At 43.1% G+C, this 17,615-nt stretch overlaps 1 protein-coding gene across 1 annotated transcript in view; it reads right to left on the bottom strand.

The window, feature by feature from the left end:
- Nucleotides 1-2,566: 2,566 nt before the first annotated feature.
- Nucleotides 2,567-17,615, bottom strand: part of LOC103282547 (mucin-2-like) — a 29,676-nt gene continuing 14,627 nt past the window's right edge. The window contains exon 5 of the mRNA XM_062959889.1: nt 2,567-4,199. Within this exon, the coding sequence (XP_062815959.1) occupies nt 2,567-4,199 (1,633 nt within the window). The remainder of the gene's footprint in view (nt 4,200-17,615) is intronic.

Raw genomic sequence — 17,615 nt, 5'->3', positions numbered from 1 at the left:
GGTGGTCTCAGGAGGAGAAGTTATGGGTTCCTGGGAAGTAATCGTGGTCTCAGGAGGAAAGGATGTCGGTTCTAGTGATGTGACTGTGGTGGTCTCAGGAGATGTTGTGGGTTCTAGTGATGTGACCATTGTAGTCTCAGCAGGAGAAGTTGTGGGTTCCTGGGAAGTCAACATCGTGGTCTCGGGAGGAGAAGTTGTCGGTTCCAAGGAAGTCAACATCGTGGTCTCAAGAGGAGATGTTGTGGGTTCTAGTGACGTGACCATGGTGGTTTCAGGAGGAGATGTTGTCGGTTCCAAGGAAGTCAACATCGTGGTCTCAGGAGAAGTTGTTGGTTCTAGTGATGTGACTATGGTGGTCTCAGGAGAAGAAGTTGTCAGTTCCAGGGAAGTCAGCATCGTGGTCTCAGGAGGAGAGGTTGTCGGTTCTAGTGATGTGACTATGGTGGTCTCAGGAGAAGTTGTGGGTTCCTGGGAAGTAATCATAGTGGTCTCAGGAGAAGTTGTGGGTTCTAGTGATGTAACTATGGTGGTTTCAGGAGATGTTGTGGGTTCCTGGGAAGTAATCGTGGTCTCAGGAGGAGATGTTGTGGGTTCTAGTGACGTGATCATGGTGGTTTCAGGAGGAGATGTTGTTGGTTCCAAGGAAGTCAACATTGTGGTTTCGGGAGAAGTTGTTGGTTCTTGTGAGGTGACCATGGTGGTCTCAGGAGGAGAAGTTGTGGGTTCCAAAGAAGTAATCATGGTGGTCTCAGGAGGAGAAGTTGTCGGTTCCAGGGAAGTCAACATCGTGGTTTCAGGTGGAGAGGTTGTGGGTTCCAGAGAAGTGACCACGGTAGTTTCAGGAGGAGAAGTTGTGGGTTCCACGGAAGTCAACATTGTGGTCTCAGGAGGAGAAGTTGTGGGTTCCAGTGATGTGACAATGGGAGTTTCAGGAGGAGAAGTTGTGGGTTCCACGGAAGTCAACATTGTGGTCTCAGGAGGAGAAGTTGTGGGTTCCAGTGATGTGACAATGGGAGTTTCAGGAGGAGAAGTTGTGGGTTCCACGGAAGTCAACATTGTGGTCTCAGGAGGAGAAGTTGTGGGTTCCAGGGAAGTCAACATTGTGGTCTCAAGAGGAGAAGTTGTGGGTTCTAGTGATGTGACCATGGTGGTGGCAGGAGGAGAGGTTGTGGGTTCCAGGGAAGTCAACACAGTGGTTTCAGGAGACGTTGTGGGTTCAACTGATGTGACCATGGTGGTTTCAAGAGAAGTTGTGGGTTCTAGGGAAGTCAATATTGTGGTTTCAGGAGGCGAAGTTGTGGGTTCTAGTGAGGTGACCATGGTGGTCTCAGGAGGCGAAGTTGTGGGTTCTAGTGAGGTGACCATGGTGGTCTCAGGAGGCGAAGTTGTGGGTTCTAGTGAGGTGACTATGGTGGTTTCTGGGGGAGATGTTGTGGGTTCTAGTGACGTGATCATGGTGGTTTCAGGAAGGGAAGTTGTGGGTTCTAGTGATGTGACCATGGTGGTTTCAGGAGAAGTTGTGGGTTCCAAAGATGTGATCATGGTGGTCTCAGGAGGAGAAGTTGTTGGTTCTACTGATGTGACAATGGTGGTCTCAGGACGGGAGGTTGTGGGTTCTAGTGACGTGAACATAGTGGTCTCAGGAGGCGTTGTGGGTTCCAGGGAAGTGATCGTGGTTGTCTCGGAAGGAGAAGTTGTGGGTTCTAACGATGTGACTAAGATGGTGCTAGGAGAAGTTGTGGATTCTAGGGAAGTCAACATGGTGGTTTCAGGAGGAGATGTTGTGGGTTCTAGTGATGTCAACATAGTGGTTCCTGGAGGAGAAGTTGTGGGTTCCATTGAAGTTACCACAGTGGTTTCAGGAGGTGTTGTGGGTTCTAGTGAAGTCATGGTAGACAACGTAGATACAGTTACACCATCTGTTGGGGACACAGAGCTCCCTGTTGTCACAGATATAGCCTCTGTGGAGTACGTAGAACCAGTTGTAACATCTGGTGGAGACACTGAGCTCCCACTTGTGGATGACATTGCCTCTGTGGTCAAAGTAGAAGCCGTTGTGAGATCTGGTGGAGACACAGAGCTTCCTATTGTCACAGATATAGTCTCTGTGGAGATAGTAGAACCAGTTGTAAGATCTGGTGGAGACACTGAGCTCCCTGTTGTAACAGATATAGTTTCTGTGGAGTAAGTAGAACCAGTTGTAACATCTGGTGGAGACACAGAGGTCTCGGTTGTCACTGATACTGGCTCAGTGGACAAAGTAGAACCAGTTGTAAGATCTGGTGGAGATACCGAACTCCCTGTTGTCAAAGATATAGATTCTGTGGAGAAAGTAGAGCTAGTTGTAACATCTGGTGGAGACAGAGAGGTCTCGGTTGTGGTTGACATTGTCTCTATGGACAAAGTAGACCCAGGTGTAACATTTGATGGAGACTCGGAGCTCCCGGTTGTAGCTGATATTGCTTCCATGGACCAGGTAGAACCAGGTGTAAGATCAGGTGAAGATACGTATCTCCCAGTAGTAGCTGATATTGCCTCTGAAGACAAAGTAGAACCAGGTGTAAGATCAGGTGAAGATACGTATATCCCAGTAGTAGCTGATATTGCCTCTGTAGACAAAGTAGAACCAGTTGTAACATCTGGTGGAGACACAGAGGTCCCAGTTGTCACAGAAATAGCCTCTGTCGAGAAAGTGGAACCAGTTGTAACATCTGGTGCAGACACGGAGCTCCCAGTTGCAGGTGACATTGATTCTGTGGACAAAGTAGTACCTGTTGTAACGTCTGGTGGAGACACAGAGCTCCCTGTTTTCACAGAAATAGCCTCTGTCGAGAAAGTAGAACCAGTTGTAACTTCTTGTGAAGACACAGAGCTCCCGCTTGTGGCTGATATTGCCTCCGTGGACAAAGTAGAACCAGTTGTAACATCTGGTGGAGACACAGAGGTCCCAGTCGTCATGGATATTGCCTCTGTGGACAAAGTAGAACCAGTTGTAACTTCTGGTGAAGACATTGAGCTCCCGCTTGTGTCTGACATTGCTTCTGTGGACAAAGTAGAACCAGTTGTAACTTCTGGTGAAGACACGGAGCTCCCGCTTGTGGATGACATTGCCTCTGTAGACAAAGTAGAACCAGTTGTAACTTCTTGCGAAGACACAGAGCTCCCGCTTGTGGCTGATATTGCCTCTGTGGACAAAGTAGAACCAGTTGTAACATCTGGTGGAGACACAGAGGTCCCAGTCGTAATGGATATTGCCTCTGTGGACAAAGTAGAACCAGTTGTAACTTCTGGTGAAGACATTGAGCTCCCGCTTGTGGCTGACATTGCTTCTGTGGACAAAGTAGAACCAGTTGTAACTTCTGGTGAAGACACAGAGCTCCCGCTTGTGGATGACATTGCCTCTGTGGACAGAGTAGAACCAGTTGTAACATCTGGAGGAGACACAGAGGTCCCAGTTGTCATGGATATTGCCTCTGTGGACAAAGTAGTACCTGTTGTAACATCTGGTGGAGACACAGAGCTCCCGCTTGTAGCTGATATTGCCTCCGTGGACAAAGTAGAACCAGTTGTAACTTCTGGTGAAGATATGGAGCTCCCGCTTGTGGCTGATATTGCCTCCGTTGACAGAGTAAAACCAGTTGTAACATCTGGTGGAGACATGGAGCTCCCGCTTGTGGATGACATTGCCTCCGTGGACAGAGTAGAACCAGTTGTAACTTCTGGTGAAGATATGGAGCTCCCGCTTGTGGCTGATATTGCCTCTGTAGACAAAGTAGAACCAGTTGTAACTTCTGGTGAAGATATGGAGCTCCTGCTTGTGGATGACATTGCTTCTGTGGACAAAGTAGAAGCAGTTGTAACATCCGGCGGAGACACAGAGGTCCCAGTTGTCATGGATATCGCCTCTGTGGACAAAGTTGTAACATCTGGTGTAGACACATAGCTTATAGTTGTGGCTGATACTGCTTCTTTGGACAAAGTAGAACCGGTTACTGGAGACACAGAAGTCCCAGTTTGAGCTGTGGTCAGAGTAGAAAGAGTTGAAACATCTGGTGGTGATACAGAAAGCAAAGTGGTTGCTGATATTGCACCCGTAGTAGTAGTTGGAGACGCAGAGCTCTGTGTTGTCGCTGATCTTGCCTCCGTGGACGTAGAGTACGAGGGAGATGTTGCATTCTCTTTTTCGGACGACGTGGAGACTGTTGTCGGGACCGTCGTTGCCACGCTAGTTGCCACTGGGAAAAAGGGAAAGATCGGGTTACTATTAGGAGTAGCGTACAACCCAAAAACGACAACATTGAGGAAGAATAGAAAGTAAATAGAATAGAATTGGACATACACTAAGACCACCGAATCTGGTTCCCATCTTGGCATTTCGTGAAACCACGTCAAGTCCTTGAGCTTCCTCCTAGTACCCTACTAATCCCTTTTACTGTGTTAGACTCCACCCTTGTAACCGGAAGATACGGGGAGATTACTCCCAGGAGGAAATGTCACTTTCTTTGAGTCATAACACCACAACGTGGCAATGTCAGACAACACAGAACACCCTGTAAAGGAAACTTGTTGGTTGGGTGGCCATCTGTCGGGAGGGCTTAGATGGTGTAGTAGGATTAGTAGGATGAGATCTTGAGAAGGAAAAGTACTTCTCAACGGGACCACGTCAAGTCCGGTTCTCGTCACGAAACCCATCAACACAATCCCGATATTTTGCTATTTTTCTCTTTGCGAAAACATAAACAAGGATGCACAAAGAAAGAAGGCGCCAATGAAAACAACGTCAAGGAAGGAGCTGGCTCGTTCTTCCGCTTCTCGCTCGCTTCACGTCAATCAAACGCCGTTCTTCCCGAAACGTTTCCTGCTCGCCAGCTCGTTCTTTGCCAGAATGTCAATGTGGTTGGGCTGGGGACAACGAGTTTCAAATCCCTGCTTGGTGAGCTACTACACAGAGCTTTAAAATCTCTGCTACAACTGTAACCAAGACTCTGCATAGTTTCGGGTATTGGAACTAACTGCTTAAGGAAACAGTCCGTCCCATTGCTGGAGGAGGCAATGAGGGGAGGAATTCGGGTGTTGGGTGTGTTTTACTTCTCCCTTCTACCCTAGAGACAACATACACAGTTACTACCATCTGACTTACAAACGACTCGTAGTTACAAACAGTGGTGAGATAACAGGAAGTGAGAGGAATTCACCTCTAGGAAATATACTCCTAGAAGAGTTGTTATTAGGTATGTGCGAAAAAATTGGAAAGCGTCATAAGTTGGATCCGTTTCGTATGATTCGTACTTATGACGTGCTATCCGACACACACAGTTACTAACATCTCACTTACAAATGACTCATAGTTACAAACAGGGGTGAGACAGCAGGAAGTGAAAGAATCTACCTCTAGGAAATTCACTCCTAGAAGAGTTGTTATTAAGCATGTGCGAAAAAAACGGAAAGTGTTGTAACTTGGATCTGTTTTGTATAATTCGTACTTAGGACGCGATATCTGACACACACAGTTACTAACATCTGACTTACAAATGACTCATAGTTACAAACAGGGTTGAGATAACAGGAAGTGAGAGGAATCTACCTCTAGGAAGGAAAATTCACAACTGGAAGAGTTGTTATTAGGCATGTGTGAAAAAGTCAGAAAGCATTGTAACTCGGATGAGTTTTGTACAATTCGTACTTACGACACAATATCCGATGCACACAGTTACTAACATCTGACTTGCAAACCACTCGTAGTTACAAACAGTGGTGAGACAGCAGGAAGTGAGAGGAATCTAGGAAAATCACGACTGGAAGAGTTGTACAAATGACTCATAGTTACAAACAGGGGTGAGACAGCAGGAAGTGAGAGGAATCTTCCTCTAGGAAATTCACTCCCGGAAGAGTTGTTATTAGACATGTGCAAAAAAATCGGAAAGTGTCAAAAGACAGATGAGTTTCATACGGAAATTCACTCCCGGAAGAGTTGTTATTAGACATGTGCAAAAAAATTGGAAAGCATCATAAGTCGGATCAGTTTCGTACGGAAATTCACTCCCGGAAGAGTTGTTATTAGGCATGTGCAAAAAATCGGAAAGCGTCGTAAGTCGGATCAGTTTCGTACGGAAATTCACTCCTGGAAGAGTTGTTATTAGGCATGTGCAAAAAATCGGAAAGTGTCGTAAGTCGGATTAGTTTCATACGGAAATTCACTCCTGGAAGAGTTGTTAATTAGGCATGTGCAAAAAATCGGAAAGCGTCGTAAGTCGGATCAGTTTCGTACAGAAATTCACTCCCGGAAGAGTTGTTATTAGGCATGTGCAAAAAATCGGAAAGCGTAGTAAGTCGGATCAGTTTCGTACAGAAATTCACTCCCGGAAGAGTTGTTATTAGGCATGTGCAAAAAATCGGAAAGCGTAGTAAGTCGGATCAGTTTCATACAGAAATTCACTCCCGGAAGAGTTGTTATTAGGCATGTGCAAAAAAATCGGAAAGTGTCATAAGGCAGATGAGTTTCGTACAGAAATTCACTCCCGGAAGAGTTATTAGGCATGTGCAAAAAATCGGAAAGTGTCGTAAGTCGGATGAGTTTTGTATGATTCGTACTTATGATTGCGATATCCGACACATGCCAAAAATTAAAAAAAATCTCCTCTCCCCTCTGCAGGAGTCTTACAGCAACCCAGAACCTATCTTGTGTGTAACTTTGGGACTGTAAACACATGGATGGAACGAAATGTCCAACCGTCTGTCAACCTCTCGTCTGGATTAACTCGTTTTTATTTCTGCCGTCGAGCGATGTGCTGTTGCGATCAATAGGGATGACAGTCCGTGTCAGGGCGGATTAAGCTCTGACGGGCGCAGGAGCCCTTTTTGAACGAGATCCGCTTTGGTTTCGGCTCGGAAACCCGGAAAAAAAGGACGACGACATTTACAAGACAGGCGCCTGCTTATGTATAAACACGACAAGAGGGAAGTCATGTTGCGTCCAAATCGCCTATTCAAGGAGCTCAATCTCAACCTCGAAAGGCATCACTAAGTCCATTAATTGAAGTATTGTCATTAAAAATGACATCTAAAGGCCATGAAGGTGACGTCGGGGAGCCTCCCAGATGAGGTGGCAAACAGCCCTGCCCCACGGAAAAGTGTGGGAACGGAAACTAAATGGCCCTTTATTGCTCCTCCGTCCATTGTATATGGAGACACTCCCTTGTTTGAGATACGCATTGCCGGCCAGCTGGAAAATTATTCGGCAGAGATGCCTGTCATTGATCTATATATATAAAAGGGTAATGGAATCACGGCGCCGGACAAAACAACTAAACTAAATGCCCCACAACCTTGAAAATTGACAGCACAACCTCTCATCCACGCCTCTACGTTCATACAACAAAAAGAAAAGAAAAATTAAGTCCTAGCCACAGCAACACGTGGCCGGGCACATCTATATATATAAAAGGGTAATGGGATCACGGCACCGGACAAAACAACTAAACTAAACGCCCCACAACCTCGAAAATTGACAGCACAACCTCTCATCCACGCCTCTACGTTCATACAACAAAAAGAAAAGAAAAATTAAGTCCTAGCCACAGCAACACGTGGCCGGGCACATCTATATATAAAAGGGTAATGGGATCACGGCACCGGACAAAACAACTAAACTGAACGCCCCACAACCTCGAAAATTGACAGCACAACCTCTCATCCACGCCTCTACGTTCATACAACAAAAAGAAAAGAAAAATTAACTCCTAGCCACAGCAACACGTGGCCGGGCACATCTATATATATAAAAGGGTAATGGGATCACGGCACTGGACAAAACAACTAAACTAAACGCCCCACAACCTCGAAAATTGACAGCACAACCTCTCATCCACGCCTCTACGTTCATACAACAAAAAGAAAAGAAAAATTAACTCCTAGCCACAGCAACACGTGGCCGGGCACATCTATATATATAAAAGGGTAATGGGATCACGGCACCGGACAAAACAACTAAACTAAACGCCCCACAACCTCGAAAATTGACAGCACAACCTCTCATCCACGCCTCTACGTTCATACAACAAAAAGAAAAGAAAAATTAAGTCCTAGCCACAGCAACACGTGGCCGGGCACATCTATATATATAAAAGGGTAATGGGATCACGGCACCGGACAAAACAACTAAACTGAACGCCCCACAACCTCGAAAATTGACAGCACAACCTCTCATCCACGCCTCTACGTTCATACAACAAAAAGAAAAGAAAAATTAACTCCTAGCCACAGCAACACGTGGCCGGGCACATCTATATATATAAAAGGGTAATGGGATCACGGCACCGGACAAAACAACTAAATTAAACGCCCCACAACCTCGAAAATTGACAGCACAACCTCTCATCCACGCCTCTACGTTCATACAACAAAAAGAAAAGAAAAATTAAGTCCTAGCCACAGCAATGCGTGGCTGGGCAAATATATATATATATATATATATATATATATATATATATATATATATATATATATATGGGTAATGAAATCACAGCACCGGACAAAACAACTAAACTAAACGCCCCACAACCTCGAAAATTGACAGCACAACCTCTCATCCACGCCTCTACGTTCATACAACAAAAAGAAAAGAAAAGGTAAGTCGTAGCCACAGCAACGCGTGGCCGGGCAAATCTATATATATAAAAGGGTAATGGAATCACGGCACCGGACAAAACAACTAAACTAAATGCCCCACAACCTTGAAAATTGACAGCACAACCTCTCATCCACGCCTCTACGTTCATACAAAAAAAGAAAAGAAAAATTAAGTCCTAGCCACAGCAACTCATGGCACAGCTAGTATATTATAAAACTCGTAGAGTGGAGGAGACTGCAAAGAACATCCAGACTGACCTCCTTCTGCCAGAGACCCAATCTAATCCCTCCCAACAGATGGACATCCGGCTTCTGCTTGAAAACCTCCAGAGACGGAGATCCTGCCATGCTATTTTCTGCGAATTATTACAATTTTCAAGTCCCGTCATAACACAATTATGTTTTTTTGAGTAACATTTTCCACACTTGTCTTGGTGCCACCTTGCTCACTATTTTTTTTCCCCCATTTTGTTCCCAATATATCATTTATTTATAGGGAGCCGGGACCCATTGTATCTCACCTCATAATAATAATATTTATTTATTTAAATCTTGTGTCATAATAAAAGAATAATAATAATAATGATAATAATAATATATATATATAATATATATCCCTTGATGTGGTCATGTAAGTGTGATTTATTGTTATAATTGTATTATTTTACTTTGTTTAATAATGTGTATTATGTTGTTATGTAATGTTTGTGTTGCTTTTATGACTATAAACCGCCCTGAGTCCCATCCGGGAGATAGGGCGGTATATAAATAAAGTTTTATTATATATATATATATATATATATATATATACACACAGTAGAGTCTCACTTATCCAACGTAAATGGGCCGGCAGAATGTTGGATAAGCGAATATGTTGGATAATAAAGAGAGATTAAGTAAAAGCCTATTAAACATTAAATTAGGTTATGATTTTACAAATTAAGCACCAAAACATCATGTTATACAACAAATTTGACAGAAAAAGTAGTTCAGTACACAGTAATGCTATATAGTAATTACTGTATGTACGAATTTAGCACCAAAATATCATGATATATTGAAAACATTGACTACAAAAATGTGTTGGATAATCCAGAACGTTGGATAAGCGAGTGTTGGATAAGTGAGACTCTACTGTGTATATATATATAATATTAATAATTATATAATAATAATAACATAATAATAATAATAATAATAATAATAATATATGATTATATCATACATGCAATATAATAATACTATCTATATATATAAAAGGATAATGGCGTTGCTCCATCGAGCAAAACAACAAAACTAAAGGCCCCCCAACCTAGAAAACTGAAAACAAAGGAATTCCATCCAAGAAACAATCAGGGCCACCTAACACCTCCCAACAAAGGATTCCCCCCCTCTAAGACACGGAACCACCTAAAAAAAGCCACAGCAACGTGTGGCCGGGCACACCTAGTATTCTATATAATAATTATAATATATACAATATAATTTGGAGTTTGGATGGCCATCTGTCGGGAGGGATCGGATGGTATCTTTCAGCCTGGGAGAATAGGGTTGAACTCAATGGCCTTAAACTCTATGAATCATGGCGTTTCATTATCGGCAGAACAGGTTTCCTTCCATTCCGCCTTTTGTTCGGGTCCCACCCGCCTCGTTCTCTGCATTTTTTTATTTCCACTCGCTTTCGTTTACCAGTGGCCCAGGGCGTTGTTTTCTCACCTGCGACAAACAACAGGTGTCGCTGGGCACAAAGTCACACTCTCTCGGCCCCGGAGGGAGGAAAAACAAGACGGCCTGGTTTTGCAATATTCCCGAGAACGAGCAAAAGGAACCCAAGCATGCGAATGAGCGCTCGGAATGCGGCTAACGTTTGCAAGTGACTCCTTCCAACGGCAATTGGAGACACGATCGGAGAGTGGCCAAGCTAATAATATAATAATAATAACTTAATAATAATAATAATATAACTTTATTTTTGTACCCCGCCTCCATATCCCTGAATAATAATAATAATAATAATATTATAATTTTATTTTTGTACCCCACCTCTATCTCCCCGAATAATAATAATAATAATAATAATAGTAAAACAAGCAGTCAAAGAAGAAGAACATGCCCTGGCAGAGTATGTAAAGCAAAGTGAAGAACCTGCTTTGATTGAAGTCAAAAATCAGAAACTCCTCAAAGCACAGCAGACAAAGAATCAGTACAAGAAAACCGCACTACAAACTAGAGCAGAATCAGTACAAGAAAACCGCCCTACAAACTAGAGCAGAATCAGTACAAGAAAACCGCACTACAAACTAGAGCAGAATCAGTACAAGAAAACCGCACTACAAACTAGAGCTGACAGCTGGCACAACAAAACATTGCATGGAAAGTTCCTTGACAAGATTGAAGGAAAAGCTGATAAGGAGAAGACCTGGCTCTGGCTCACAAATGGGACCCTGAAGAAGGAGACAGAAGGCCTAATCCTTGCAGCCCAGGAGCAAGACATCAGGACAAATGCAATTCAGGCCAAGATCGAAAAATTAGCTGATGACCCAACACACAGTCCTAGACACTTGGGAAGTGTTCAACTTGTGGTTTTGTGATACGAAATCCAACATATCTATCTTGTTTGCTGTGTCATACAATAAAATAATAATAATAAATATTGAGCCGGGGAGCGGGTACATCAATAGGTACTTCTCCTAGTCCCCAGCTTCGGCCAACCTAGCGGTTCGAAAAAATATAAATGTGAGTAGATCAATAGGTACCGCTCCTAGCCACAGCTTCGGCCTACCTAGCAGTTCGAAAACATGCAAATGTGAGTAGATCAAGAGGTACTGCTCCTATTGGTGGGAAGGATGGCAGGAGCTGGGGCTAACAGAGGGAGCTCACCCCCACTCCCCGGATTCGAACCACAAGTTCAGCAGCTCAGCAGTTCAACTCACTATACCACCAGGGGCTCCATGAGCATCGCTACATAGCCAGAAAGACAAACGAAGCCGTACTTCATTAGTATTAAATGTGCAAGAGTCCAGGGATCAAGCCAAGCTTTGTGAAGTCGACCTCAAGGATGCAAAATATATGTCATATCCATTTCCGAAACTAAGCATTTCACCGATGTGTTGTCGAAAGCTCTCACGGCCGGAATCCCTGGGTTTGTTGTGAGTTTTCTGGACTGTACGGCGATGTCCCAGTAGCATTTTCTCCTGACGTTCCACCCCCTGCCATCGATGTGGGCGAAATGTTAGGAGGGAATGCTTCTGGAGCATGGTCGTACAGCCCTGAAAACTCACAACAACCCATCAAACCGATGGTTTTGCAGTCTTCGGGCGAATTCCGATCGGGCATCCGAATTCCGAGACTTACGAGCGCGATAATATCCCACTTACCCAAAATGCAACAGGCAAACGCAAAGAGGCCCATGTCGTTCCGACTTCGGGGATTCGAGCTCACCCTCGGATACGATATTTCCCGTCTCGATCGAGCAATCTGACTATGGACTGATCTACGCTTATCGCTCCATCTCGGTTGTCTCCAATCAAAACATCTTGCCATTGACCTGCCTCGTTCGCTCGCTCAATTGATCAACCTCTCCCGATCGATCAACGGTCAAGCTCTCCAAGATATTTGTCAGCAGAGAAGAAGATGCAGCTCCGTCTTATTGCCGTCGCCCGTCCGCGTCGCCGCTCAGGTGCAACCCGACACGGACACACCTTTTTTGGGTGATACGATCCCTTCCCCGCCCTTGAGTAGAACATATTTTTTCCAAAAAATAATTAAAAATGTCATTTCTCAAAGGTCAGAATCCCATCTTGTTCGCATGAGCGGAGACTTGACAATCGTTATGCCCTCGGGGTGCTTCCTCGATCAACAGCGTCCCAGAAATATTCGTTTCCGATAACGGACCCGCTTTCATAACTAATGCCATGATATAACGGTTTCGGGGTCGGACTTATGGGGTTCGGGGTGAAGTCCGAACCAAAATTTGCTCAAAATGGTCTCATGGTGGTTCCTACTGGTCTCTAACTGGGAATCGTGACCCCAGGGTGGGTCGCGAGTCAAGTTTCAGATGTCTCGCCAAAGACCATCAGAAAACTCATATTTCTCAGCCAATATTAAGGACAACATTGTTTTTTGTGTTTGTCATTATTTCCAAAAAAGAGGTTGATTTATTTTTATTTTATTTTTCATCCTCTTTTCTTACTCTAAAAGTGGAAATGCAAAGGCGAAGATACATTTTATATGTATTTATTAGACATGTCCAAAAAATCGTTTTGAATCGTATATCGGAATTATTTCGGATTGTTCTCGCTTTTTGATACACATTCCGAGACATTGTCTCACAGTGCAACCAGCAATGTAATTCGAACCATTGTTGACCCATTCTCTAATTGTCTCTTAATGTTTCGTTAATTCCCCCCCCCCAAATTTTTTAAAATATATATTTTAAAATATTTTTAAAATTTTTTGTTTCTGCAACCTACCTTGAATGGGAGCTTAGCGCAGCCTAACATGGCTGCCGCTCCCCGGTCAATCAGAAGCTTCCACGATGGACGCAAAGGTGGGGGCTAACGTCCTCTGCATCCACATGGAAGATTGCCATACAAGCCCGGTGTGTAGCGATTGCGCATGCTCGTCCGCCATTTTAGAAAAAATTTAGAATCATTACGAATTTTCGGAAATATCCGAAATTTTTGGGTGAAAAAATCGGAAATACTTTCTATATCGAAGCGCCAGCACCCCCTACTTTAGAAACGAGAATTGAAACATTTTTTTCATCGATCGGACATGCCTAGTATTTATAGTTTGTTTTTATTTGTTGTTTTTTTCCGTTTAAATTTTTAATATTTTCCCCCCTTTTTATCCCCTTCTTTGTGTCTTTTTTCCACTCTTACGCTTCTTCTTTTTCTCCTTTCTTTTCAAAATAGATTCTATATTTTTTCCCCTTCGCTTTCTATCAACAAAAATTGTTCTCGCTCTTTCGTTGTATTTAATTCTTATATATACCAATAAAAATGTAAATAACAAAAAAGAAAACACCTATTTCGGATGGTCTCAGGAACCCAAATCCCTCTGGTATTTTCTGCTAGTTGTGCGGGAAATTTGGTCCAATTCTATCGTTGGTGTGGTTCTTTGATTGTAGGTGAACTATAAATCCCAGCAACTACAACTCCCAAATGTCAAGGTCTATTATCCCCAAACTCCATCAGGGTTCACATTGGGGTATATTGAATATTCGTGTTGAGTTTGGTCCGGATCAATTATTGTTTGAGTCCGCAGGATGTAGGTGAACTACAACTCCCAAATTGAAGCCAATGTTGTGAAGTATAATGATATAAAAAGGAGGAAGAAAAGTGACCATAATTCGCTGGTTTCATAACGTCTTTCTTCCACCACGTTTCACACAAAGGTCACACCTAACGACAACGGTTGGCACGATGCGCACAAGGAAGTGCTCCGTTGCGTAAGTTACTAATGGATCCGGCGGAGAAGGATGCTCCCAGGTTTACATGGCATTAGAAGGGGATTAATACAGATCTACACAAGGGAGCATCTAAGGTTGTCGCAGTGATGCGTGCCGGGTAGGCTGAGCATCACCCAAGGGAATCATACAAACACCCAGAGAAAATAGTCAAAGCATCGTATAAAGCAAGAGTCAAAGCATCGTATAAATCGAGAGCCAAAGCATCATATAAATCGAGAGTCAAAGCATCATATAAATCGAGAGTCAAAGTATCGTATAAATCGAGAGCCAAAGCATCATATAAATCGAGAGTCAAAGTATCATATAAATCGAGAGTCAAAGCATCGTATAAATCGAGAGTCAAAGCATTGTAGAAATCAAGTCACAGCATCGTATAAATCGAGTGTCAAATCATCGTATAAATCGAGAATCAAAGTATCATATAAATTGAGAGTCAAAGTATCATATAAATCGAGAGTCAAAGCATCATATAAATCGAGAGTCAAAGCATCATATAAATCGAGAGTCAAAGCATCGTATAAATCGAGAGTCAGAGCATCATATAAATCCAGAGGAAAGAGGCAAAACATCATACGATCCAGAGAGAATAGTCAAAGCATCATACAAATCCGGAGGAAACAAGCAAACAAATCTAGAGGAAAGAAGCAAAGCATCATACAAATCCAGAGGAGAGTCAAAGTATCATGGGAATCCAGAGGAATGAGTCAAAGCATTATACAAATCCAGAGAGAATAGTCAAAGCATCATATAAATCGTGAGAAAAGAGGTAAAACGTCATACAAATCCAAAGGAATGAGTTAAAGCATCATATAAATCCAGAGGAAAGAGGCAAAGTGTTATACAAATCCAGAGGAGAGAGTCAAAGCATCATACAAATCCAGAGAGAATAGTCAAAGTGTCATATAAATGGAGAGAAAAGAGATAAAGGGTCATACAAATCCAGAGGAGAGAGTCAAAGCATCATACAAATCCAGAGAGAATAGTCAAAGCATCATATAAATCGAGAGAAAAGAGATAAAGGGTCATACAAATCCAGAGAGAATAGTCAAAGCATCATATAAATCGAGAGAAAAGAGATAAAGGGTCATACAAATCCAGAGGAAAGAGTCAAAGCATCATACAAATCCAGAGAAAATAGTCAAAGCATCATACAAATCCAGAGGAAAGAGTCAAAGCATCATATAAATCCAGAGGAAAGAGTCAAAGCATCATACAAATCCAGAGAGAATAGTCAAAGTGTCATATAAATGGAGAGAAAAGAGATAAAGGGTCATACAAATCCAGAGAGAATAGTCAAAGCATCATACAAATCCAGAGAGAATAGTCAAAGCATCATATACATCGAGAGAAAAGAGATAAAGCGTCATACAAATCCAGAGAGAATAGTCAAAGCATCATATAAATCGAGAGAAAAGAGATAAAGGGTCATACAAATCCAGAGAGAATAGTCAAAGCATCATACAAATCCAGAGGAAAGAGTCAAAGCATCATATAAATCCAGAGGAAAGAGTCAAAGCATCATACAAATCCAGAGGAAAGAGATAAAGGGTCATACAAATCCAGAGGAAAGAGTCAAAGCATCATATAAATCCAGAGGAAAGAGTCAAAGCATCATACAAATCCAGAGAGAATAGTCAAAGCATCATACAAATCCAGAGAGAATAGTCAAAGCATCATATAAATCGAGAGAAAAGAGATAAAGGGTCATACAAATCCAGAGAGAATAGTCAAAGCATCATACAAATCCAGAGAGAATAGTCAAAGCATCATATACATCGAGAGAAAAGAGATAAAGCGTCATACAAATCCAGAGAGAATAGTCAAAGCATCATATAAATCGAGAGAAAAGAGATAAAGGGTCATACAAATCCAGAGAGAATAGTCAAAGCATCATACAAATCCAGAGAGAATAGTCAAAGCATCATACAAATCCAGAGGAAAGAGTCAAAGTATCATACAAATCCAGAGGAAAGAGATAAAGGGTCATACAAATCCAGAGGAAAGAGGTAAAGAATCATACAAATCCAGAGACAATAGTCAAAGCGTCATATAAATTGAGAGAAAAGAGATAAACTGTCATACAAATCCAGAGAGAATAGTCAAAGCATCATACAAATCCAGAGGAAAGAGGCAAAGTGTTATACAAATACAGAGAAGAAAGTCAAAGCATCATACAAATCAAGAGAAAAGTGTCAAAGCATCATACAAATCCAGAGGTAAATGAAACTGCGGATACGGGGTCCACAGATAGAGGGCTCTACCGTATTACGAAAGCACGGTGTAGTGCTTAGAGTGTCGGGCTCAAAAGGCGTGATCGTGGTCAAAGGCACACAAAATCAAATTAACGTGGCTGCCAATCTCCAGTCCTTGATTTCCCTTTTCGGCAGAAAATTGTTTCGCATCTGCTTTGATTATATGCTGCCCCCTAGTGGAGCCACGTGGGAAATGCAACCTGGAGTCAACCATGATTTGATATTCAACAGCATTACGACTTACCACGACTGCTGGTGGTTGGCGCGGACGTAGTCACGGTGGTCCTGGCTTTCCCGTTTTCGCCTCCTTGTTGCCCCGCAGTGACCGGATGAATGACTTCAACTAAAACGGAAGGAGAACGAAAGGACTACGATTAAAAACCACGACCAAGAATGAGTAACACTACTCCAAGTTGTTGGGAATCCGATTGCCAAAATTACCTGAGGTAGTGGGTACCACTGATGTAGTAAACGTTGTTGGGTTTTCTGTAGAAGATTTGGATGTCTCTGAGGAACGTGGAACCTCAATAGTAGTCCCTGTGGTTGGAAGAGAAGTGGAGGTCTCGGGAGTGGATGTGAGTTGTTTGCTAGATGTAGTATAGGACAATGTGGTTGTCTCTGGAGCAGTGGTAGATTCAGACAAGGTGGTTGTCTCTGGAGCAGTGGTAGATTCAGACAAGGTGGTTGTCTCTGGAGCAGTAGTAGATTCAGACAAGGTGGTTGTCTCTGGAGCAGTGGTAGATTCAGACAAGGTGGTGGTCTCTGGAGCAGTGGTAGATTCAGACAAGGTGGTTGTCTCTGGAGCAGTGGTAGATTCAGACAAGGTGGTTGTCTCTGGAGCAGTGGTAGATTCAGACAAGGTGGTTGTCTCTGGAGCAGTGGTAGATTCAGACAAGGTGGTGGTCTCTGGAGTAGTGGTAGATTCAGACAAGGTGGTTGTCTCTGGAGCAGTGGTAGATTCAGACAAGGTGGTTGTCTCTGGAGCAGTGGTAGATTCAGACAAGGTGGTTGTCTCTGGAGAAGTGGTAGATTCAGACAAGGTGGTTGTCTCTGGAGCAGTGGTAGATTCAGACAAGGTGGTGGTCTCTGGAGCAGTGGTAGATTCAGACAAGGTGGTTGTCTCTGGAGCAGTGGTAGATTCAGACAAGGTGGTTGTCTCTGGAGCAGTGGTAGATTCAGACAAGGTGGTGGTCTCTGGAGTAGTGGTAGATTCAGACAAGGTGGTTGTCTCTGGAGCAGTAGTAGATTCAGACAAGGTGGTG

This window comes from Anolis carolinensis, unplaced genomic scaffold (genome assembly GCF_035594765.1).
Source record: "Anolis carolinensis isolate JA03-04 unplaced genomic scaffold, rAnoCar3.1.pri scaffold_7, whole genome shotgun sequence".
In the NCBI taxonomy this organism is placed as follows: domain Eukaryota; kingdom Metazoa; phylum Chordata; class Lepidosauria; order Squamata; family Dactyloidae; genus Anolis; species Anolis carolinensis.
Note: the sequence above shows the minus strand (reverse complement) of the source record. Positions and strands in the feature narration are given on the sequence as shown.